The sequence below is a fragment of the Ascaphus truei genome, chromosome 4 (assembly GCF_040206685.1).
Source record: "Ascaphus truei isolate aAscTru1 chromosome 4, aAscTru1.hap1, whole genome shotgun sequence".
Taxonomy (NCBI): Eukaryota; Metazoa; Chordata; class Amphibia; order Anura; family Ascaphidae; genus Ascaphus; species Ascaphus truei.
This window is the reverse complement of record NC_134486.1, coordinates 250,206,090-250,232,723: the sequence shown is the minus strand read 5'-3', so window position 1 is coordinate 250,232,723 and position 26,634 is coordinate 250,206,090. Positions and strand designations below refer to the sequence as shown.

Genomic DNA, 26,634 nt, shown 5'->3' with positions numbered 1-26,634 from the left:
GAGTGTGTGTGAGAGTGAGAGAGTGTGTGTGAGAGTGAGAGAGTGTGTGTGAGAGTGAGAGAGTGTGTGTGAGAGTGAGAGAGTGTGTGTGAGAGTGAGAGAGTGTGTGTGAGAGTGAGAGTGTGTGTGTGTGTGTGTGTGTGTGTGTGTGTGTGTGTGTGTGTGTGTGTGTGTGTGTGTGTGTGTGTGTGTGTGTGTGTGTGTGTGTGTGTGTGTGTGTGTGTGTGTGTGTGTGTGTGTGTGTAAGTGAAAGTGTGTGAGTGAAAGAGTGTGTGAGTGTGAGTGAAAGAGTGTGTGAGAGTGTGGGTGAGTGAGTGTGGTGAGTGAGAGTGTGGGTGAGTGTGAGTGAGTGTGTGTGAGAGAGGAAAGAAGAGAGAGAATGGGGAGGGGGAGGAGCGAGAGCTGCTGTACAGTACTGTCCCACGTGCGCGCCTCTCACCTCCTTGCTTGCTCCCATTCATTGCGCTGTGGCTGCCCCTACAGACCACCGTAATTGTGACTCACCAATAGACGATGATTCACCTCAGACAATAGGGAAACGGCAGTTCGCGCATGCGCCTTTCAGCACCAACTAAACCGACTCCCTACCTGTACTGGAGCTCTGATCAAGCGGGGAAACTACATGTACAGCACATAGAGGCTGTGAATTTCATCACTGTAAGCCAAGCTCATCAAGGACCTGAGTAACGAACCACAGAATTGTAAAACACTACTGTACTGTATTGTTTTCACAAATCAAAGTCCCAAAAATATATCAGTCAGTCAAATAAATGCACCTCACCTTCATACCCTTTCAGTAAAAATACTGTACTGTACAGTAGAAGATATGCCCTCTCCTTCATCCTTCCTACATAATTTTTACATAAGTTTCCGTTCATCCATTTTGCTTCTGCCATCACTAGTAAGAAAAATCAGCTGACATTAAAGATTTTATTTCAGTAAAGCCTACTGTATTTATTTTGGTTACAAATGCATTATTTACATCAGTTATGCACGTATAGGATGTTTGCAGTACAGTACATACATTGTAAAGTGGAAAAAAGGTAGTGCTTCACTTTAAGTACATTTTCGCTTTACAGTACATACATGCTCCGGTCCCATTGCGTACGTTAAAGCGGGGTATGCCTGTTCTTCTAGGGGTGGACTTCCCGACCAGAAATATAAAAATGTGAGTATAAAACATCGAGTTCACATTTTATCTTTAAGTGTTCAATATCTGAGTAGTAAATTGCTCTTGGTTTCTCATTGAAGCTAAATATCCATTGTGTCTGTAACCATGCAAGAGAAGAGGGAAGAGGGGGGAAAAAAACAGCTCTGCTAAGTCTTTGGGCCAAGGCCCCCCTCACCCATTGCCGGGGTTTATTACTCCGTGTTTTTAAAGGTTTCGTCCAATCAGTTTTAGCAAACCGGCCTCCGAGATACAGGCAGTTGACTCCATACCATGTATTGAACAGAACCTGTAATAAATTGGATAAAATATAGAGGGAGACTGGGAAGAAAGCGTAAAGAAAAGGAAAGAGAAAACAAAATGTAGCTGCACATCCGGGATTCTTCATCTGGGTTGCCGTTGGTTGTCAAGCCGCCAGTCAGGAAGATGGCCACTGTCTCGCCGAGAGATCATCAAAACCACTGTCAGTCTTGTATTCTTTTATCTCCGAGCAACCGCGCCCTCAGCCGATTGATCGTCATCCGCGTTCTCTTTTTTGGGTCTTTGGTGCTGACCCGAACCGTCGCCGGGAGTCAGACCCAGTGCCGATAGAAAGGACGCAGATACCTCGGGATAACGGAGCTGTCTGCTCCTGTGGTTTATCACCAGACGAAACGGGAAGCCCCACCGGTAACGAATACCCTTCTCCTGAAGCACCGCCGTCACCGGACGCAGCCCTCTCCTCTTGTCATTCTGGACAGATCTTTAAAAATCTGGATGGAGCCGTTTTCAAATTCAACTGAGCCGCTATTTCTGAAGCCTTTTATAATCCTTTCTTTGGTTGCATATTGGTGGAGTCTTATGACTGCGTCTCTACTTCTTTTAGGGTCATCGAATCTCGGTCCTAGGGCTCTGTGAGCTCTGTCCATCAGGAGGTCACCGTCTTGTAACTGGGGATCAATTGACGTGAACAGTCTCTTTAGATATGGCTGGAGGGCTTCTGCGGAGACCGACTCAGGGACCTGGCGGTTTCATAAATCCTGCCTTCGCTCCCTGTTCTCTAGATCGTCTATACCATCCCTCATAGATCTTATCTCTTCGTTGAGACGCAGGGCCTAGTCTTCAGTATTTACCTGATTTTGTAAAGAGATGTCCATTTTATTTTCAAGCTCCGTATTTCTTTCGCCAATAAAGAAACTTCTGCTTTAAACTATTTTACCGCTCTATCCAGCGTTGACTGAAAGCCTGTTTGCATTTCTTTTAACATATTCTGGAGGTCCTTGTTTGGTGATTACTGCGCCTCCTTCTACCATACTCTGATCCCTGTCACAGGCAGCTCTCCCGCTGACTCTTCCCCTGCTGCAGCTCTTTCTGCTGAGTTTCTTAGGGTGGCCCTTCAATCAGAAAAGTCCCCTTCAGTCTGTCTTTCACCTTCTCTTGTTGAGGCTGCGCGGTTGGGTTTTCTTCTCTCCGCTACTGCCGGCTGTCCGTGGCTGTAGCGGGAGAGATCAGTTGTCCCCAGCTTCGGAGTCTTCCGTGACGTCATCCCCGGGGATTCCCCCGGCCGGAGTGGAGTCACACGGAGCTGGTCGGGATCGCGATCAGGGGTTTATTGTGGTTTCTGTTGGTGGTGTGCACGGAGCTCCCCTAGCTCACGTGCATCCGCAGTTATGTCGCGTGCGTGCTCCACGCGGTGTCTTTTGACGCTGCGATTCGAAAAGGAGGAGAGTGGCAGCAAGGAGAAGACTGCCACCACTATGTGCCTTCCCATTAGGCCTGATTGACTCGAGAGCGCGGAAAAAGTAAATTTTGTGCCGCCTTAGGCCCGGGCCTAATGGGAAATCCGCCACTGGTAATAAGGTTCTAATTTTTCCGTGTATTTTTTTGAGCTCCATCAAATATTCTCAATGAGAGTATATTAATTTTTATAATGTCCCAATGTAATTGACTGGCAAAAATCAACACAATTATAACAGAGTGAAACAGATTAGGGACAGTGTGCACGTATGTAAGACTAATGAGTAAGACCTATCGGTTTCAAGAACCAATCCACGCAGGCAAATTTTTTTGCAATGTTTTTTCTTTTTTAACATAGGATATGCCTCTGGAGATGAACCCCGTTAATTTCAGGGGGTGCCCGGTAGCCGCTGCGCTCATCTGCCAGGGCTCACGTAATGGCAGAGTTTCAAAGCTCCCGTGCCCTGCGGGCCAATAGGGAGCTGTGACATCATCAGGTTCGGCTTCCTACTGGCCCACGTGACGCGGGATGTTTAAACTTTGCGGAGATACCGGCACCCCGGACGTCTGTACCTCAGGACGCAGACCCCCGTCTCCAATCCTATGTTAAAAAAAGCATGAATTGCTCCTTTGAAGGGCGTGGGGTAAACAGAATGGGACACCAATGACCCCCCGCGTTCAGCCGCACTGGATCCCTCCGCCTCAGACGATTTGCCGCTGGAACCACTGCTGCCCGCTGTTTTAGGCTGCGTCCATAGTACGCGCGCGGCGCGAAGAAAGGGCTGTACCTCAATGAGGAAGGCAACAGAGCGCGTGACAGATTCCCTAGCAGACAAAATAATTTGATTTTGTCGCTCGATGGCTGGATCACATGAGCCGTTCAGCCAATGAGGGCGAACTGCTAACATGTTGTTACGGGGCACGCCTCCGACATCTCCCACTCCCATACGCCAGCGGTGCGCAAAGTGGGGGACGCTGCGGGGATTACAGAGGCCCCGCGCCCGCTTCCCGTATACATTTAAATTAATGCCGGGGGAGCTGCAGGGCCTCTGTAAACCTTACTTACCTTGATTCAGACGCTCCTGGTCACGCATCGTCATGGCAATGCGACGGCAAGTGACGTCACGTTGCCATGACAACGTGACGTCATGACGCCAGGGCGTCTGTATCGAGGTAAGAGGGGGGGCGCGAGAGGGGGAAAGCCAGCAGGGGGGCGCAGGGGAAAAAGATTGCGCCCCCCTGCCATACGCCACGGATTGCCTCTGGGGCAGGCGCGCGCAACACCACGCACTTTGTCACGTGCTCGCCTACTATGAAGGTACATTTTAGTGGTATGGGCATGGGGTCAGTTTTAGGTGTGTAAGGTTTAAGATTATGCACTTATCAGCGAAGCGGACGTCGGCGACAGGTTCAGGCAGCCGGGGTGAGTCGCCGCAAAGCACCAGTCGTCATTTGGTTGCGGCAAGATGACCACAGGGTAAATAAATGAATGCCAAAGCTTGTATTCTGCAGCACATCCTTCCACTTCTAAGCTGCCTGGGATACACTATACACTAGTGCCCTCTAGTGGGCAAATCTGACCAACTACTAAATGTTCTCATTGTACACGCAACCTTTAGTTGTTAATTATGCTGTAAAAACTCATCAAATCTACAAAATAAAAAGCAAATAAAAAAAACTGTGCACTGCATAGTGTTCATGTTACACAACACATGTTTAGTACTTGTAAAAGCAATACTACAAGCAAAGAGCACAAACTGTTATTTTGAGGTTTACAACACATGATTTTATATATTTGATACAAAAATAAAACGGTCACAAAATATTAATCACAGATGTTATTATCTGTGATCATCCTGCAGAGTTACTTTTTTTTTTTTCAGACCAAGTAATAGTAACAGATATGCAAGACAATATTTGCATGTTGGGGAAGCTACAACACCCCTTTCATTAAACTATTCAAAGATCAGCTTTTGGACGAAAAGTTTAAAATCGGGATTGCTGAACTGAGGAAGAGAGAATACTCTCAAACGCTTGTCTTCTCACATCAATTGTTTGTCCAAATAAAAAAAAGGTATCACCTTATACTGTAGGAATAAAAGTTGAAAAGCTAAGAAGTATATTAAATTGTGATGATGAACGCATGAAGGTGCATGCTTTATCTTTACTGAAAGGGCAAAAGACCTTGAGATGTGATTTTATCAAGGAGAGGATAAAGTTTAATTCATTCCCTGCTAGGAGCCCCAGAGACTTCAATAGAATCGTCATTTGCTACTGAAGTTAAATTATTCCTTTGCAATGTTAATTATTATAATAATGATAATAAAAACAGTTTTTATTATTATTATTATTGTTATTAAACACCCCAATCTTACACATATTTGTAATTGTATCTTGCAAACTGAGTGCTTTGGTTGATTATTTTCTTGTACAGTTTTGTATCCCTAAACATACGATTCTGCTTGAAACATTAACATCATATCCTTATGAACCCCTTGTATGCTGCAGAATTTATTTTTTTGTCAACATATGGCAAACTTAAACAGTGGTTAACACTTCTATCACTACCCAGTTAAAGTGTTAAAAAGGTACATGTCAATATGGATTAAGCCGGCATAGCAAATTACAAAGTTAGATAATAGATGAGGTTGAAAAAAAGACATACGTCCATCAAGTTCAACCTATATTAAATTTAGATGACAATACTTTATCCTATATTTGTAATTACAGTATATTTATCCAGAGGAAGGCAAACAAAAAAACTCCCAGTTAAATATCATCCAATGATGTCTCATAAAGGGAAATATGAATTCCTTCTCGACTCCAAATATTGCCAATCGGATTTCTCCCTGGATCAACATCCTTCCCATGTTACTTATTTAGTATAGCCCTGTATACCTTTCCTTTTTAAAAAGATGTCCAACCTTTTCTTAAAAGATATTTATTGCATCTGTCATCACAGTTTCCAGTAATTAACTCCACATTTTAACTGCCCTTACTGTAAAGCAGCGGTGACTGCCGACGGGGGGCGCAGGGTTTACAGAGGCCCCGCGCGCTTCCCGAAGGTACTTAAATTAAGTGCCGGGGGAGCTGCAGGGCCTCTGTAAACCATACTTAACCGTGGCTCCGGCGGCTTCCTCCCGGCGTCGCCATGGCAACGCGGCATCAAAATGACGCTGCGAGGTCATGTGACGTCACGTTGCTATGGCAACGTGACGTCATTACGCCGGAGCGAGGGTAAGTTGGGGTTGGGGGGGGGCGCGGGAGTGAGGGGACAGCCGGCAGGGGGGCGCAGGGAAAAAAGTTTGCGCCCCCCTGCTGTAAAGAACCCTTTCCTTTGTTGCTGGTGAAATCTCTTTTCTCCAACCTTAAGCGGTGATCCTGTGTCGTTTTTACCATCCTTGGGATTAATAGTTCTTTTGAAAAGTTCCTTGTATTGACACTGAATATATATTTTTGTAAACAATTATATCCCCTCAGACGCCTCTTTTCAAATGTAAACAAATCTAACTTAGCTAGAATCTCCTCAAGTCAGATCTTCCATTCCCTTTATTAATTTGGTGGCTCTGCTTTGTACTTTTTCTAGTTTCACACTGTATTTTTTATGGAGTGGTGCCCCAAACTGTACTCCATATGCAAGGTGTGGTATTACTAATGCTTGATACAGTGGCATAGTTACCCTGACTTCCCTTCCAGCCATACCTCATTTAATGCAAGATAAGATCTTATTTTCCTTTCCTAAATTATTTTTTTGTTAAAAAGTAGTGGCCCTAGTACCGATCCTTGTGGTACTCCACTCAACTTTTTCCCCCCCATGATAAACTTTCATTTATTACAACACTCTGTTGGCTATCCTTCAACCAGTTTTCAACCCATGTGCAAATACTTTTACCAAGACCAATTTCCTTTATTTTGTACACAAACTTATTTTGTGGCATCGAATCAAAAGCCTTTGCAAACTACATTCCCTGCTCTAAATTCCTACTTACCTCCTCAAAGAAAATAATAATATATTTAAAAAAAAAAAAAGTTTTATCCTTAGTACAGTATTATCCTTTACGAAACCTTCAAGTAGCTTCCCCATTATTGATGTTAGTCTTACATGTCTAGAATTCCCTGGTTGTGATCTAGCACCATTTAAAATATAGGCACCATGTCTGCTTTACACTAATTTTGTGGTACTGAGTCTTAGGCCGCGCTTATAGTGCCGGCGACGCGACCGATGACGTCACCCGTCGCCGTCAGCAAAAGTTATATTTTAGTTTTAAGCGACGTCACGAAGAAAGCGGGCATCGCTCTCTGATTGGTTTAGTGACAGTCACATGTGGCGACTGTCTCTAAAAATCCAATTTACCCGGCTTCAAAATTTTTGGTCGCGACATCGCTCCGTCGCTGTCGCACTTACTCTTAGCGCTTGTGACGGAGTCAATGCAATTGTTTTGGAGCGACGTCGTGTCGCCGTTGCCAGGCACTATAAGCGCAGCCTTATGGAAATGGAGTCCTTTTATGTATTTCTATGTTTATATACCACCATCCAGGTACATACTGTAGTGCTTAGCAGCAGTAATACATGTACCATACTTGACTATTAAATATAATGCTACTACTGAAATTAACTCCTTAAGAACTCTTTGGTGCATGACATCGGGCCAGGTGCTTTATTTAGTGCCTTTGCACGTCTTCCTCAGTTATCAAATTGTTTGTTAATATAGAGGTTGTAGCTTCCTCCTGTTCTGATTTTTTTGCAATGTACTCCTCCTTGGTAAATACAAAGGCAAGTAATGTATTTAATACCTCTGCCTTCTCCTTATCTCCAATAATGTGTCTGCCCATCTCACACTGAAAAGGTCCTATATTCTCCTTTCTAATATCCTTTTTGCTATGAAAAGGTGCTTCAAGAACTTTTTAGGATTGATTTTCCGCTCTATTGCAATCCTTTTTTTCGTTTAAAAAGTTTGACAATCTGATTGTTCTTTTGCAATTTTGGTTACATTCCTTATAATTCTGACACAATGCCGCCATCCCCTTTGTCTTTAAGAATGTGAACGACTGCCTCTTCTTTTCCATTTCCTCCCCTACCTGTTTATTTAGCCATATTGGGTTAGAAATGTTTCTTTTATATTTATAACCTACTGATGAGTGTGCTTTTCTAACCATGTTTTTAGACTGCCCATTTATCATCCACATTTTTTCCTGCAAAAACAACATCCCAATTTACTCCTTAAATTAAAATCTTCCTCTCTAAAATGTAAAGTCTTTGTTCGACCTGAATAATATGGTTTTTAATTGTGTATTTCAAATTTGACCATGTTATGATCCGTTTCCCAAATGTTGAGACATGAATATTTGTCATCACTACTACATTGTTTGATATTAGCAAATCCAGTAATTCCCCTCTCATGGTTTGTTCCTCAAAAACTTAGGTCATGTATTTGTCAATTAGAACCCCGCAAAAACCTGTTTCCTTGCGTTGAAATACTAATCTAATTGCTCCAGTCTCAGTCCGGAGCATTAAAATCCCCCACTAAAACATGACCTAGTTTTTCCACCTTTTCCACAAGTATTTTGGCTTCTTCCATCTCACAGATATTTGCTGGTTTATAGCAAATCCCAACAAAAACATTGTTTTGTACATGGACCTCCACTGCTAATTTCTATCCACAAAGTCTCTACATTTTCATCAATCCCTTCATAAACATCTTCCCTTAGAATACGTTTTAAATTCAGTTTAGTATATCAACATACTCCACCACCTCTTCTATTAGCTTGATCCTTCTGAAAAAGGGAACATCCTCTAAATTAACTGTCCAGTCATGAGTTTCATCCCACCATGTTTAAGTAATGCCTATGATTTCATATTGCTACCTAATAGCGATTAATTCAAGCTCTCTCATTTTATCTGCCAGGCTTTTTGCATTAGCCACTATGCACTTAAGACTGCTACCAGACTGTGCTATTGTTAGCTTATTTGCTTCTGCCTTTCTAAAGCGTTATGCTCCTTGGAACGGCTGCTCCAAGTGCACATACATGTGGCAAGATGTGCATTGAGTGGCATTCTCAATCCTGCTCATTGTTGCAACTATGGAGTATTAAGTGCTAACACAATTTACTGTACTTCTCTAATCTACCCACCTTGTGTGTGTAAACTCATTCTGGTTATAACTGCACATTTAATGCAACTGCACTTGAAACAAACTTCAATTCAGTAGCACAGCTCGGTGCACGCAGGCTCAATGATTCATTACAAACCTGTGTTTAAAAAAACAAAAGTGCCCCATCTTCCCCAAATATGGTGTGTGTGTGTGTGTGTGTGTGTGTGTGTGTGTGTGTGTGTGTGTGTGTATACTCTCTGTCTCTCAATACATTAACTCACTGTACACTGTTCAATCTCAAAGACACAGCAATACTAGCAATACACACTGTACACCACTTTCCTTCTGGTTATAACTTCACACTTAATCCTACTGCAATTGAACCAAACTGCAATTCAGTCACACAGCTCAGTGCACTCAGGATTTAATGCCCAAATATGGAAAGCATTGCTAAGTAATGGTCCTCATTATCAGGTCAGATGGTCCCTGTGCTTCACAGCATTCAGGACAAAGCATGAAGACAGAAGGTGTTAAGAATCTCTGAAGGTTAAACAAAAGCTGTAATTAAAACCTCAATATGGCAACATATAACTGCTGGACTCCAAGTGTATGCTCCAACATCAAATCACACAGACAACGAAGTGGAAGACTTGTACCATGAAACCAACCAACTTAAAGGAAAGTGTCACCACAAGATTATTAGGAGAGATATTGAATGCAAAAATTGGTGCACAGCAAAAAGTAAGTATTAGTAAGTTTGGTTATCACAACTGGAATGATCGTGGAGACAGATGAGCAGAATTTGAAGAATGTGAAACCTTCTACATCACAGAATACATAATTAAATGGACTTTCCTGTCTTGCCTTCAAATACTTTCTGGGCAAGCTACCCGCCTATCTGAACAAGCTCCTCAACCCTACCACATGAAACACTTATCATCTGAGATCTGACTCCAAAAGACTGTTCATGGTCCCACAGTTCAAAGTATCCGGCCGTTCCTCCTTCTCTTACCGTGCACCCCAAAACTGGAACAATCTACTGGGGACTCTCACAGCCACCACCAGTATCTTGTCTGTAACTGTTATATACACCTATAATATATCATTTTTAACTGTGCATGCAATGTCTTGTATATAATGTACTGTGTAACCTATTTCCCATAATGTAACTATGTATTTGTAACCATGTATTTGTCATAACTCTGTGCCCAGGACATTCTTGAAAACGAGGAGGTAACTCTCAATGTATTACTTCCTGGTAAAACATTTTATAACTAAATAAATATCCTGGCTAACAAGAAAAGTGATTGAAGACTGCATAGTTCTTTTTGACACAAGTAGTGATCACCAATTGGTTCGCTACACATTACTAAACACGAAGATAGAAGAAAACTGATTCCAAACAAACCAAAAAACAAAATCAACATCAAGAACAGGAGAGATTTTAAAGCTGAAACATATCTTTAGCTCTCTCAAAACGCACAGGGACAAGAAAAATGATGAACAACTTATGAAGATTGTAGTTGAAAGCACAGAAAAAAACCTGGAGGAATTGCTAAGAAAAACCAGGATAAGAAAATATCAGATGAGAAAAAGCAATTACTGATAAAACTACAAGAAAAGAAGCAGTTCCAAGAGGCAACAAGAATTGAACATGCAGAGCAGCGCAAGACGATCCGCAATCGTATACCTGAATATATAAAAAGATGTAACTGCAATATGGTGTTGAAGATGATGAAGCCGCGACTTATGAGTGGGAAGAAGCAAATCACTGCTCTCAAACAAGATGACGGAACAATAAAGACTGAGCATTTCTAAAGAGAGTTGAGGACTTTTACATTTCGAGAATTTAGGATTTGCCATAAACATAGAAAAATCCATCCTGACATAACATTCCATTGAATATCTAGGGTTTACGCTAGATATGCTTGTGTTACCTCTCAGTATCCCTCCCCACAAGTTCTGGTCTGTACAGGAATATACAGTAAAGGTCCTACACAAAAGTGTAATTCCACTGAGGACAGTGCTACTAGGGAAGTTCCTAGTCCCGAGTCCAGGCTTTCACCAAGCTCCTCTCCTATGCAAACAAAATTTCTTCAGGCATAGCACTTACACGAAGGGTTAGCGTGGTCAGCCCTAATCTGTCTAGACCAGTTCTCAAGGACAGAACTTCTTTGATGGTCTCTTGTTCCAGAAGTGGATATGGAGGGAGGGGAATTACTTCCAAATATCGTCAGGACACGTCTCTTTCTGGTTCAGGTGGTTGTCTCAAAAATGGGCTACGTGCGGGATTTGGTCCAAGGCGGAATCCCACAGTCACAAAATCTATTAGAACTCAGAGCAGCAGCCAAATTAGCCCTTCAGTAATATCACAAAATAAAGGCATTGATTTAAAGAAATAACAAAACAGCAGTACCCTACTTCAACAAGATGGGAGGTACTCGCTCCAGAGCCCTCTGCAGCGAGGCTCTGGAAAAGTGGTCTTGGGCTTTTGCCAAACAAATCTCCCTCTCTCTCTCAGCAACGTTTGCTCTGGGAAAAACAAACACGAAAGCAAATGCACACTCTCGTCAGATGTTAATTCTCAGCATATTTTTTCTCAAGAGGGACTGGTTTCTCCTGGCAAAGGAGATATTCAGGGAACTGGACGTGGACCTGTTTCCTCTGCACAAACCCCAGGATATTTATCAGGAGTCTGGACAAAGTGGACTTGGAAATTAGACGCATTAGCGTTCCCATGAATATACATGAAACTTCCTTTCCTCCCCATCCCTTCTTCCAGGGTGGTTCAGTACAAACCAGGTAAAAGCCTTGGTTCTGTTATACCCAGTATGGCTTCCAAGCCACGGTTTCCTTTGATTCGCCTTATCACCAAAAGGCCCGACTGTCAAATTAGGGGTCACCCTAAATTGCTTACAGGGAACGGAGGATCTCCTACTGGAGCTCTCTCAGTCCACTCGGATGGTGGCATGATTGGAAGTTTAGCAGAACAGTCCCTTTGATAATTGCTCAAAAATGCATTACCTCCAGCAAGACATCGTAATAGAAAAAAATATATCGGATCATTTAGGAGTTCAGATCTTGGCATAACCCCAATAAACCAAAGACCGAGTTAGAGCTTACCGTTGAGGCGGTTTTAGATTTTCTAGCACACAAGTTTCAAGAGGGTTTGGCGACTTCCACGCTCAGGTCATACGGCACGACCGTAGGCACCCTAGTACAGCACACTCCCAAGAACTTTACCTCTGCCCACTCCGAGGTGCGACATTGTCAAGACCTATTATGCCCAAATATACCCTGTTGGTCCTTCGCCTCATCTATAAAGTCATCCCATCCCTCTTGCCTTCACAGGTAGAGAGGTTGAGCCCTCCCTGGTTAGTACAGGCTCCAGCGGAATTCCACATTATATATAAGGGGAGAACAAGAACAGGTATCATGGACAAATCCCGAGTAGGATTAGACTTTGTTAGAAACACAAAAGACCTTTCCCTCTGCATTGTCGAGTACCTATCAGCCTACCTAGGACACATCCTCTTAAAACAAGAAGGAACTGGCACTCCAGAGGTCTTTATAAAAAAAATACACTGACCTTTGTCAAGATAAAGTGATGTGCATACAAGCCGAGGCAGAACCTCCACTCTTGGACACTACCCAGTTGCTGATAAATGTTCCGAAAACCCTTTAGAGCAGCAAAAATTAACGCCACTGGAGGTTGGATCCACCCTGTGATGCATTCTATTAGATTGGGTGCAGCAGCACGGGGTGTCCTTACCAATTATTCTGCGAGCGGCTCACTGGGTCTCTACTCGCACTTTCAAAAAGCATTATTCAGACCTTCTGAATTACAAAGAGTCCAATTTGCTTGGGCAACCACCAGGTGAGGGATATTCTCCCACCAACTGTTTGTAGGTAACAAACCTCCCAAAGAAAAAAAAAAAATAACAGTTTTCAGGAATCTATTATTTATTCCAAGGAAAAGGTTTGCCACCCAACAGTGGCCCATCCCGCCCTTCCACTGTGGCTTGCCTGAAGGTTGCAATTGCTTTCTTAAAGTAACCAGTCGCTTTTGCCTTTATTCCTAGGCTCGAACCGGGGCCCCACACAGGATCAGAGAGGGTTCCAAATAAGTGGTCACACAGACAATATCGGACAGGTTATAGGGCATTCTAAAGTTTCATCAGGACCTGGACAAGAGACCGAAAAAAGCCTCAAGGCACTCAGTCTGGAGTGCAGGGGTTAAGTCTTCCTTGTTACACTCATTAAAGCATTAGAAGCATCTCAAATGGAAAGGCGTAGAACTGTATTGTAGGCAAAGTAGATAATCAAGCTACCGGTAAAATCTGCCGCCAACGGTACGCCAGTCCTACATGCTCCCCTGGTCACGTGACAGGGCAGCCACGACTAGTGCAGCTTTTTTTTACCAGCCGCACATTTCTTCGGGAGGCTTGCGGATCCTACCAGCTGTGGCAATCCATCCTAGGACAAAGGAGTTTGTAGATCATAGATCCTGCAAACCGGGCTGTCTTGTTCTGTTGCAGATTATCCCCAAGGCCGTTCCATACTGTGTGCGGCCGTGCATGTGCCGCATGCTTTTCGTGTGTATAGAGTCTCAGTGCTGCCGGGAGCGACAGTTACTGTGTGTGCGTGTATGTGTGTATGTGTATAAAATAATGGCTTAAATAAGATTTTTTAAAGAAAAAAAAAGTTGAAGAAATAAAAAAAAATGTATTTGTGCACTCATTGACACTGACACTGACACTGACACACACACACACACACACACACACACACACACACACACAAACTATATATATATATCCATCCAAACATATCGGCGGTAGCAGGTGTGAAATCTTTATTTTCTGGTCTTCCCTGCTGTCTGTCGGCTCCACACTCCCTGCCATGTGCGTGCGCGGCCCTTGTATAGAAGGGCTGACTAACCTCAGCCATCTATAACCGCCGCGAGCCCGCACTATAGAACCAGCCTAAGACTGTGAAGGACTTAAATGATTATTGCATGATTTCTAATATCAAATACATTTTAAAAAGTGCTGATTTTTTTTTTAAGCAGTTTGACAAGTCTTGTCTCCCTCAAATCATTTGTAACTACATAGTTTGGAAAATAATTGTTCCTCGTACTTACCAGTTCCAACAAAGGGATCAAACACCACATCATTGGGTTTTACTCTTGCATGGTTTGCCATAATAAAGGATAAGCCAGCATCCATGCTTGTGTTCCCGATAAAATGCCGCTTTTTAACGCTGTAGGAATTGATGAGTTCTCGCTGTCCATCTGCAATCTGAATAAAATGGTTATTATATAAGCAGTGCTTCCCATTTCATTTGTGGCACGCGTCTTTCTTGCGCCCATCAAATACAGCTTCCCACAGTAATAATAAAACTTGATATTTAAAGCTAAAAGATTATTTATCAACAAACTTTAGACATCACCAAAAGGCAGAACATCTTGCTTATTCTACTGCTCCTAAAAATTAAAGTAGTGCAGCATTACGTAACAATGATGTTATTCATCATATTGAGCAGTATAGAACCGACAGCCTCAAAAATTGTTGGCGAAATCCATTGTTTATAGTTGTAGACCTGAATTGCGTGCCACACCTCAATGCCATTTGATTCCTTGTGACAAGTGAGCAACAATAATGAAGCTACAATGGCAAAAAACTCTTATTGTAAAGTGTTGGAGGACAGTAAAGAGAGGAAACATCCAACATTAACAAGGTAGACGTGCATACGTTTAATGTTATTTTTAGACTGTAAAATGTCATATACAATGATGCATCAATCATCAGCCCTATAAAGGAACATAGAAAATAAGTCATTTACTGGATCAATGAAAATGGCTACTTGACCAGACTGTGGTTAGATGAATTCCACTGGACATCTAGACAAACACATACAGTAGGGTTTCCTAAACTTCCAATTCAGCCAAAACCTTGGAGCAAGAAGTATTCATACTTCCCTTCAGTATTTTACCTGAATCACAAGTAAATGTAACCCCTGTTACAAACATATATGTATACGAGCGTTTCCCAAATGGGGTTACGTGGAATCCTGGGGTTCCATACGGTAAAATTAAGGGTTCTGCGAAAGAATTCTGGCGGACGAGACAAAATTTGGGTCAGGTTGCTTTTACTGCACAGCTTGTGTACTAAATTGCCTTTGTAATTCAGAACCTGCATATTACATCAACTGTACCGCACCTACGTACCTAAATACTAGGAAATGACACGCAAACGGCTGTGATTGGTTACGCATGTATTTCACATGGTGGGAAACCGCCCTCAGTCCTGTGTCAGTAAATGTAGTAGTTGCAACGTGGTTACACATGCTGTACGCACACATAATACGAGCCAATACAGATTGTGGTGGGTCTCCACCAGCTAAAAGGAGGAGGGCTGTAAGCACCGGATTGCGGTGCACCACAAGGCACACAGGAGCTTCATCAGTGCACACAGATACAGGAGATGTCGCCAGGAGTCACCTCTGGGTTTCTCCGAATCCCTCAGCAGCGCACAGTTGTCAGAGTGACGGTCGGAAGAGCCGGTACCCTCCCTCATTTTGGTAAGCAATTCAGCAGCCCCTGCTTCGAAACAAGAACTGCTGTGACCCCATACTGAGCCTATGGGCAAGTTGAGGATTATTAATGCTTTATGTGGGGTGAACAGGGATTACAACCAAGAAGGAGATTTTGCAGTCTCTTTAATGGAGTTGGTTAGCAGCCACAGGTGCAGGTTCCACCCCAGTTACCTAGTGCCTGGTTGGGGGGTGGGTGGCCAGCCGCACCCAGACATCAATTTTCAAGAAAAGTGGAGGATTCCATGGTAGTTGTGAATTTGCCTACCCAGTAGGTAACCAGGATATTAGTGATCTTTGTTATAGGGATGCTTTTTGTTGCATGTCAAGAGGGGTAACTTTAGGTAGGATTCATTAGACAAGATACTGGGGGAGTTATTAGGTGTTGCTCCATTGATATGCAATTCTACGCTTGAATACATTTTATTTAGGTTTGTATTTGCATTGGCTTTCTTTGGGGATCTATGCATAAGTGAGTTATCAAAAAGCAGGCATGGTCCCAGAATACCCCACTCTCACTAAGTTTGAACATCTCTGCGAGGTTAAGACTCACCAGAAAGGTCTAATCTCGGAAATATATAGTGCACTATAGCACTCAACGACCCCCACACAGCATGAGCCCATGCTCGGATGGGCAGCAGACCTGAGTATAAATATAGAAAGAGAGACTTGGGAAGAAATCTAGCAGGCAGCCTCAGAAACTTCCCTATGTACTACAATAAAGGAAAACATTTATAAAATCATGTTTGGCTGGTATCTTACCCCAGCACGATTAAACCAGATCTACCCTTTGGCATCAGACCTATGCTGGAGAGGCTGTGGTAATAGAGGGGACATGGTCCACATCTGGTGGTCCTGTCCAGAAATTGTGAAGTACTGGGCCAAGGTCCAAATTTTGATAAAAGAGGTCACCGACCTAGAAATACCTATTGAACCACTGACCTACCTGTTGGCCGCACCAATGACCGACATTGTCCGACCAACCAGGAAATTAATATCCTTCATTCTCACCGCGGCAAGATGCTGTATTGCGGCCTCCTGGAGGAAAACAACCACGCCAGCACTGAGCACAATCAAAAAAAGAGTCGTGATGTGATGATCATGGAAAGGCTTACCGCCACCGTGAGACAAAAACTCCCCGCCTTTGAGGATATCTGGGAACCTTGGATTCTCCTCAATAGAGAGCGACAATCAGCTCCAACGAGACGGAGGTCCACCCCTTCCCCATAGGGGACTAAAAACTGCCCCTGGCAGAAAACTCCCAACAGCCAGATGGGACACCCACCCTCCTATCCCCCCCTTCCTCAACCCCCCCCCCTCTGCCTTCCCTCTCTGAAGGCGCTCCCCCTTTTCTTTGACAACTCAGGTTGTCAATCTGTTTCCCCCAAAAAAACAGTGATGTTTCAAAAATGTTAGGCAACACTACTTGCTGTACCTGCTTTAATGTCTAATTGTCTAATAAAAATATTTGAAGAAAAAAAAAAAAAAAAAAAAAGCAGGCATGGTATAGTTTGGTTTATTATTAAGGTATTTGAACTAGTACCAAGAAAAAAAAAAGCGCCGCAGGCAAAAAATGTATGTGCTGAAGCTACGCCCCCAAAAATATTTAAGGGATTACGTACTGTTGTACAAAATATAAAAGGGTTCCGTGACTACATTTCATTGGGAAACGCTGGTGTATACTATGAACAATACAGAACTAATCTGTTCCACCTATCACATGGTGAGATAAGGAATAAGACACTGTCCCTGATTTGCCCGACAACGACAGGAGATATGGGATTGGATAAGAAGAAAACCACATTGTATGGTGAAAGGGGACAACAGTGCACCGTCATTATTTACTGTGCAACGTATAAATATATATTGTGTTAAGTGAAGAGAGGTTTATTGAAGAGTGAGGGCCGTCGGGTTGAGGTTGCGCTACAAAGCACCAGTAATATACATACACAAGTCTCGTCTGGTTTTATTCAAGGGGTTCAATTCTGGTGTACTAATAGAGCAATGTTTCCCAACTCCAGTCCTCAGGGAACCCCAACAGGTCAGGTTTAAAGGATATCCCTGCTCCATCACAGGTGGGTCAATCAGCGGCAGTCATTTTGACTGACCCACCTGTGCTGGAGCAGGGATATCCTTAAGACCTGCCCTGTTGTGGTTCCCTGAGGACTGGAGTTGGGAAACACTGATATAGAGGAAGGACTCGGGCCTCACCATAGCACATATAGTCTGTGGAAATAGAGGGGTTACATGTACAAAACCAAAAACTAAGGAACTTGGATACCTCTAGGTACCTGAACAAAATATGAGCTATTTTAATGCATTCAGTACCAATGGATGTAGAAGGTAATGTTGTGTATTGTGCTAACAGTCTTAATGCATCAATGGGGGCAGAGGTAGAACTAGAGGGGGGGCGCGATCAGGGCGGCTGTTCGGGCGCAGATAGGGCGCAAAAATCAGCCGACATCTGTGTTACAATGGTGACGTAATCCAGGAGTACGCAAACTTTTTCCTTTGCACCCCCCCCCCTTACCTTCTCTCCGGCATTGGTTGCGTCATTTGACGTTGCGTTGCTATTTGACCCAAATAGCAACGTGATGTGGCGTTGCCAGAAGCCGTCTGAGAGCAGGTAAGAGGTAGTTACAGAGGCCTTGCGCGGTCCCCGGGCATTTCATTTAAATGTTGTGGAGAAGAACGCGGGGCCACTGTAAGCACCACACCCCCCCAATTTACGCACCCCTAACGTAACCGGTCAGTGCTGCACCCAGTCACAGCGTGACAACAAAGCAGGATCAGGCGCTGTGACCGGCTGCAGCGCTGAGTTACAGGTGTATTAGTGAAGCGCAGGTCAGTAGGTGGGAGGGGAAGGAGCAGAAAGAGGGCGACAGAGGCTTGGGGCAGGAGTGAGGCGGAGACCTGCAGGACTCTGCCCACCCCTGCTCTCCAGGACGTCAGGAAGGGGGGAGGGGGAGGGGGAGAGGCTGTGTGAAGGTATACGGTGTGTGTTTCAGTGTGCTTTAATTAGTATGTCAGTGGGCTTTATGTGCTTCAGTACGTGTCATTATGCTGTATGTGTGTATGCTTTGTCAGTGTGCTTCGTCAATGTTCTGCGACGGGGAGCGCAGTTGGTGGAACTTGCCCCGGGAGCAAAAACACCTAGTTACGCCTCTGAATGGGGGTAATATTAGTTTTCTGTATCCTCTTTTCTATTTTGAGTTTAGAATACCAAAACAGACATACATGCAATTGACAATCCATATAAACTTCCCACGGTTAAGTAAAAGAAAGCTTGAATTTATTTTGGTTTTTAAAAGGTGTGCTGTAGTGTGCTGTACATTTTAACTTCATGCTCTCAAGAAGCCATTCTTTGTTTAATAATTTGAGTACAAAAGATATTACCACCGTTTTATAATATTGGACATTGATTTTCAGAATGACAATATAAAAGGATACATAGGCAGAGGCATGCTGGTATGTTCTCTAACTTCTCCTAGGACTACTTACAAATAACTAATGCAGTACACCTGCTTCAAGTAGCTGTAACAACTACTGCAACACGCACTAAGGGGCTGATGCAATATTGTCCAAAGTGGTTGATCGCTCCACCATTCAAGTCAATGGCAGTTTTTGGCCAACCGCTGTACGATTGGCTACTTCAGGGTATATTAAAATCCGCCCCTTAAGTGTCCAAGTAGGTACTGTAGCATTGCAAATGTCTATGTGTGCCACAGCAATGTGATAACTAGCAGTTCATTCTGAATCACACTGGCTGCAAGTGCCCCTCTCATATCCTGTCCGCTATATGATGAAGAAGTCCTGTAAGGGTTGAGCTTAGGTGAGGCATCACCAGACTGGTTACTCAAAACTTGATGGCTTTTTTTCCTCCAAACCTCATCAAAAAAGCCATCAATAGTGATTACTTAAAAATGAACCTTGAGTTTGAAGGACATTGGTGTAAAAAATATATTTTATGAAACATTGTTAAAAATAACAACAAAAAAAACATTGTAGTACTTACCCACCGGCCAAAGTAGATTTGAAGAGGCGCTTCAGGGGGATTATTGGGGTCTGGTCCATAATCTTCAAGGATGTAGAATATATGCTGAGCGTTCTGCAAATTCACTTTCCCTTTGAAGGGCAGAAACTCCAAATCCTGTATTCAAAAGAGGACACAATCTAACAAGTATATCTACAGCTGTCAACGGTTTATCACAAGCAAAGTCTAAATTACCTTTCCACTGGGCTAAAATATTACTTTGACTAGCAATGAGTGGGAAAGGATCTATTTACGTCTTGCAGAATCCAAAAGAATACTTTACAACAATGCAATCTGTCCTGCCAAGATAAAAAAAAATACAAGCTTTTATTACTGCCGTGATTTGGACATCTATCCCATATTTTCAGACAAGCGGTTAATAAATACTGTACGTGCTCTGCTCTAAAAATAAATAAAGTTTGCTCAATATGTCAGGAACAAAGTCAGACTGATTTGACGGCAAATATTTCACCACAAAATTACAAGGAAGACCTAAATTTGACACACATGGCAATTGTGTTATGCAGCCAAAGCAGTCTGAGAATTCTCACAGCAAACAGAATAAGGTAGAATCCAACCCGGTTCTCTATTTGCAGAGAATGCCCAAATTACAAGAAAGGCGTACTTACATCTATCCTTTTGATTTTCTCTTTCTGTGTCAAGGTTTTATTAAAAGTATGGATATTTATTTTGTACGTGGAGTTAGGCTGAAGATAGGGCACCTGAAAGAAAAGTAGAAGACAAATGGATACGAATTTTGCAGGTGACAAATGCAGCGTTGAGATGCAACATCTAAGGCAGGGGTGGCCAACTCCAGTCCTCAAGGGCCATCAACAGGTCAGGATACAGGATATCCCTGCCTCAGCACAGTCCGTTGACAACCACTGATTGAGCCACCTGTGCTGAAGTAGGGTATCCTGAAAACCTGACCTGTTGGTGGCCTTTGAGGACTGGAGTTGGCCACCCCTGATCTAATGTATTCTTACCATCTTCTCCAAAGAATGGCTCTGGAGAGATTGGAGCAGCTCTTCTGTGGATTTCCCAAAACCCCACAACTCGAAAATAGATCTAAAAAATATATATTATTTATTTTTAAAAGGCAGCCAGGAATATTTGGTCTAAGTTCAACAGGTAACATTGGTTCAACGCGACTGAGGTTCAAAGAAAGTCACTGTGACGGTAGGGGTAGATTTGGCCGCTTTTAAATAAAGATTAAGCCCGCCATTACCCCTACCCGTCAATGACATGATGTAGTTATGTATGTACAGTTTATTGTACCAGTGCTATTTATGTTCACCTTAAAGAATGCAATACACTGATGTACAGTTCGATTCAAGACTGGGGACCTGTAAGGGTTAACGCACTCTTGCAAAATAAACTGTAATCACATCAGAGTTTTGTATTGTAGACAATGTGATGGGATTAGGCCCATTGTTGAGGACCCAGGGAGAAGTCGACCACCAGCCGAGTGGACTTGCTCTGCAAGAAAGCTGAAAGCCCTGGGCCTATATCTGTATGGTTTGCCTGTGGAAGGGGATTGTATCAGCATTGTCCTGGCCCACCTTCAACCCCAGTAATCTCATCAACTGGGGCTAGGGCCCTGTGCAAAGACCAGAAATATTGTTCCTACACAGACTAGCTGGCATCTCCCGGATTGGGACAGGGGTATAAAAAAGCCTTCTCTCCAGCCTCAAAAGAGAATCATTCTGGACAATCATGGTGAAGGCTTTGTGCTGATAAGGGACTGGCAGAGCCCCTGTACAGGAAGAGCTGACAGGGAGTCAGCAGAAGAGATTGGAGGAGACCCATTGCAGGGGTCTGGAGCATCCAGTGTTGCTGTGGTCTGTGTGTGCAGTGTTGGCCAAATCTGTTTGGACTAATGCAACAGATGGAAATTTAAAACGGCTAGCCAGTGGTGAGCAAGGCAGTGCTGCCAATACTACAAAGGACAGCGGCGCAAGTTGGGAACGCGTATCGCAGCAAGCTTTCTGACGGAGGTCCCCACACCTAAGACTTTAGGTTGTTCCCCCAGTTGGGTGAGTTTGTATGCGTGTTTTATGTACTGGAAGTTTGTGGAAACTATTTCCAATAAAATCACTTTTTGTTCAACTCTGCAGTTCTGCCTAGTGTACTTATCCCTGGTGTAAATTGTCCTGCTCTCCCGTGACAGTGACTTTCGCCCATGAAGTTCATTTTTTTTTTTTTCAATCTTCTAGCCCAGGCGTGCGCAAACTGGGGGGCGCCAGATTTCCTGGGGGGTGCAGCAGTTATAGAGGTCCCGCGCTCTCCCCCCAGGCATTAAAATTAAAAGTGCTGGGGGATCGCACAAGGCCTTTATAACACACTTACCTTCCCGCGGTGCATCGTCATGGTAACTCAGTGTCAAATGACCCGTACGTCATTTGACGCCAGGGCTGAGCAGGGGGGGGGGGGCGCAAGGCGCAGAGGAGAGCAAGCAGGGGTGCGCACGGGGAAAAGTTTGCACACCCCTGTTCTAGTGTACCAAGTGCAATGCGTACGCCTAAAGGGGCATCTGGTGGGGGGAGGGGGGGACCTTATGACATACACTGTACGTGGGGTCATGCTCATTTTCTAGCTAGCGTTTGCTACAGGAGCCCCGACGAAAAACTTAACAGGAAGTGATCACCTAAACCCTGTGTCGGAGGGGCTGTTACCATGTGGGTGGCAGGACACTCCAGCACTGAAGGGGTTGATGGTACATTAGGTGCGATAATGAGATTTATATTGATTTGGAGGAAGTGAACCAAAAACCCCACAACTATTTTTGCCAGTCGTGTTTCCTGACTCCAGTGACATCATACTGGATCAATACTGAACATGTTCTGCATATGCATCAACGTGCACCTTTCAATTTGTATCCATTCATTAAACATACGAAGCGCTCACTTTTGCGACTGCAGTGAATGTACATATCCAAGAGGAAAGGTTAATGCTGCAAATTCCCTTTCCTAAGGGTCGGTAACAAGTCAGCTCTTAATGGTAGTGACATATGTAGATCAGGGGGCAACCTCGTCTTCCGTGGCCTTCAAATAAATAACAATACAGGAATGAACAGTGTGCTGTCAATTCTCCTAACCTTAGTTAGAAGAACAAGTTTTATGGATAAATAAAAATACAAAAAAGGCCATGTTAACAATTGAATATTACAATATTTGTTGGTTATTACACTAAATGTTTTTAGAAGTGAAGCCCTGGATCCCGTTATCCGGACACATAGAAAGGCTTCAATTAATACAAATCGCACAGTATCAGTACGAAGTTGTAATTAAATCCTGAGACATTTCAAAACTGACGGTTTAATGATCTCCAAAATGATGTTATTCATGACGGCTTTCCCTTAAATACTGAGAATATCTGGAGGGTTTCACAATGAAGCATGCAGACAGTAAAGGGAAATGAACCAACTAAAATTGTTGCTCCAAAAAGCAGGTTTATGTGACGTTGTCTTGCATTTTGTATTAAATATGCCCATATTGTATACAAAGCTACTGGGGACCTTTTAAAGGCTGTAGTTTTAATAATATACAGTTCTGGGGCATATAAAGCGACACCAAGACAGGCCTGTGCATTGGGATCTGGCCATTTCCCCAGCCTTACTTTGCACACACAGTTCGCTTCATGAGCTCTCTTGCCATTTCTTCCGAGGAGATGTTAAGAATCCAGAAAGGAGACTGAAACAAAGACAAGACAAAGATATAAGGAACAGCAAAGTGCCAAGATAATGTGTTAATGCTACACAACTTAAAAAATAAAAAAAAAAACAGCTGCTGTTGAACACAGGAGGATACTCCAAGAATACATGCTATATACATATGGCGTTGGTTGCACTAAGGCTTGCTTCTTAGGCTGCGCTTATAGTGCCGGAACCCGCGGTAGCGACGTCGCGTCAAAACAAATGCATTGTTGCCGTCGCGTGAGCTTATACTAAGCGCGACGGCTTGGTCGCGATCGCTGGAAGACATCTCAATTTGATTTTTCCAGCGACGGTAGCATGACGTCGTCGCCGGCACTATAAGCGTAGCCTAAGCAGATACAAAGCAGAAAAAGACATTAACTACGCGGTGGATATCCCTTTTGTATCTAAAGCCCTCTCCTGCCTAAAACCTCTCACTGACTGCCCCACACCTCTGGAATTTCCTTCCCCTCAATATCCGACTAGCACCCTCTCTCTCCACCTTTAAAACCCATATTAAACATCTCTTTAGCATAGCATATAAGTAGCTCCGTGGCTGATATTGTACACCACATACATCGACCTTGGCCCCTTGCAGACACACTTACCAAAACACCTTTCTACTGTCTCTGTACATTTTTCCTACTTACCAATTTGATTGTAAGCCGTTTGGGGCAGGGGCTCCTTTTTCTAATGTTCCTTTTATGTCTGACGCACTTCATCCCATTATGTGTTATATTATTATGTCACATGTACTGTATTACCGCTGTGAAGCTCTACGTACATTAATGGTGCTACATAAATGAAGCTATACCTAGATACATACATGTCTTCAAGTTCCAAAAGTTGTATTTTGGCAGAGCACTGTTAGTAAATATGGGACATATTTGAAATATATATTACAGAACAGTATGATAATAGCCCTGATGAAGGTGCTTGTGTGCACCAAAACATTGGATGCCGTTATGATTTTCAAGTAATTAAATGGACTATGATTTGATCTCCTTTACTTCAGTTGTTTTTGGGGTGCTGGACTTCAGTGTATTTGTATATTGACTGATCTTGACCAGGAACCTATTAGTCGTTAGCGCACACTCAATTAGTTTTCATTGACCCATAATTCTTAGACCTTTTGGTCATCTCAAATTGCTGGCACTAGATTTATTTCTTGCGAGTACGGTATGATAATGACATTTAGTAATATCCTGATAGTGCAGTGACAACCACCCTTTAAAGCCGCCGAATATGCAATATCTTCCTACATGTGATTTTTTTTTTAATAAATCAGTTCTGTACTATGAGAAAATATTTGTAGCATTTTTTTAAAAAACAATTACGAATTACATTTTTTATGTATTATAATGTAACCATGCTTTTTTGTTTCTATAGCAACCATTTACAAAGTCACATCCATTTCCTCTTCAGAAACAGGCTGTGGAACAACCTTTTTTTGAGCCCTGCCCTCTCTCTAGCAGTGCACCAATTGTATCTAGTAACTGACTGGTCACATGATCTTCCCCACAGAACTTTGCATCTTTCGTCCGCTTCTCCTGCACTGACAGCCATTTAATGAACCCCCGAGCCGAATCTTCGCCGATCGATCACAGGAGAACGAATCGATCGGCAACTTAGATAATTACTTGTGTGGATTGTATTGATGCACATATTAAAAGGAGAAAAATAATGCAGCTTGGACTTTAATGGGCATGGAATACTGCATACAGGCATACCCCGGTTTAAGGACACTCACTTTAAGTACACTCGCGAGTAAGTACATATCGCCCAATAGGCAAACGGCAGCTCACGCATGCGCCTGTCAGCACGTCCTGAACAGCAATACCGACTCCCTACCTGTACCGAAGCTGTGCACAAGCGGGGAGACTATAGAGCCTGTTACAGATGCGTTATTTACATCAGTTGTGCACGTATATGACGATTGCAGTACAGTACATGCATCAATAAGTGGGAAAAAGGGACTGCTTCACTCTAAGTACATTTTCGCTTTACATACATGCTCCGGTCCCATTGCGTATGTTAATGCGGGGTATGCCTGTACAGTATGTGATGCAAAAGATGCAATATTTTTTATTGCAATTAAACCTGGTTATACTCCTTCAGATTACCTGAAAGCGATAATTAGTCTGACTCATATCCTATCCATCATATGTATATTTGACTATTAAATAGTCTAATGTTACGAGAGAAAGTTAACTTGTTTGGCTTATCCTCTGAAAATGAATGAAATCTTACATGTGACACTAGTAAATATGACTGCCCTCATTCCTGACATTAATAAAGACAGAAGTACATTGATGTGCATAATTGCCTTTGCGTCCCCCCTTACCTTTTCATGCACATCTTGATGTTTAGTGAAATGCCCACCAAAGAGAGAGAGCAGGGACTTTATTTCCTGGGAAGACAAGAACATTGGAACCTTTTTCTTAAACTTTTTTTATTATTCATTTCAATGTCAATACGTCATATTTGACATTTTACATTAAAACCTACTTAATAGATTTCACATTTTTCTAATAGCATCATTATAAGCCAGTGAAATAAATAAAGTAAAAAAAATTAAAAAAAAGAACGAAAAAATATTTCCCCTTTTTTCTGTATTAAAGCCAAAAGGATCAAACAATAAAAAACATATAAACCATCTGGGCCAAAGCGTGTATTATTTATTAGCAGCCCAGCGTTGAAAGCTCCACAGCAGGCAGATGTTGGACTGTACTTATACCCCCGGTAATAAAACACACTGCACCCTTCCCGCCATTCAAACTTCTCACGCTCACCAGAGAAAAAGGCCACCCCAAAAAATCAACTGGACTAAGGAAACCATCACAAATAACCCACGTGAGACACTACTGCTGTTAAACGTGGGGACACTGCAGGGGGACGCATCGCATTACAAGCAAGGTGACAAATCAATCAGCCCCATCCCCTCCCCCGGGTCCCCACTCCCTCACCGGTCCGCGGAACTCGCAGTTCTCCTGTGCCAGGAGCAGCAGGTACCTCTTCAGGGCTGCATTGCTGCAGCAGCAGGACAGCGCCATGTTCCACTGTGACGTCACAGAGGCGGAGTTCTACTATCCCGGGGGAAATAGATCGGAGCGTTCCCCCCCAGTACAGAACAAACAGTGCCAGACCACGTCCTCTCAGCAGTGTGTTCGGTGCCCTCCTTTACTGTAACTTTAGACATTGGAAGTGTCTTGCCCCTCTCTGGCAGATATATATATATATATATTTATTTATTTATTTTTCCCAGCTCATGCCCCGTGGTCGGCTGTTTAGAGATGTCAAAAAGAGAGAGCAAATAATGGCAATTTTATGGGAAAAT

At 43.2% G+C, this 26,634-nt stretch overlaps 1 protein-coding gene across 3 annotated transcripts in view; it reads right to left on the bottom strand.

Moving 5' to 3' along the window:
• Positions 1-26,379, bottom strand: part of TRMT11 (tRNA methyltransferase 11) — a 63,631-nt gene extending 37,252 nt beyond the window's left edge. Inside the window, exons 1-7 of one of the 3 annotated variants that reach the window (XM_075597259.1) lie at positions 26,264-26,379; positions 25,642-25,707; positions 23,222-23,295; positions 20,590-20,671; positions 20,233-20,325; positions 19,586-19,720; positions 14,120-14,276 (exon numbers count right to left, since the gene is read on the bottom strand). In XM_075597259.1, the coding sequence (XP_075453374.1) occupies positions 14,120-14,276; positions 19,586-19,720; positions 20,233-20,325; positions 20,590-20,671; positions 23,222-23,295; positions 25,642-25,707; positions 26,264-26,350 (694 nt within the window). In that variant the 5' untranslated portion in view covers positions 26,351-26,379. Of the gene's footprint in view, positions 1-14,119; positions 14,277-19,585; positions 19,721-20,232; positions 20,326-20,589; positions 20,672-23,221; positions 23,296-25,641; positions 25,708-26,263 lie in introns of those variants that run through there. The other 2 variants (XM_075597261.1, XM_075597260.1) reach the window with 2 other exon arrangements.
• Positions 26,380-26,634: the final 255 nt, after the last annotated feature.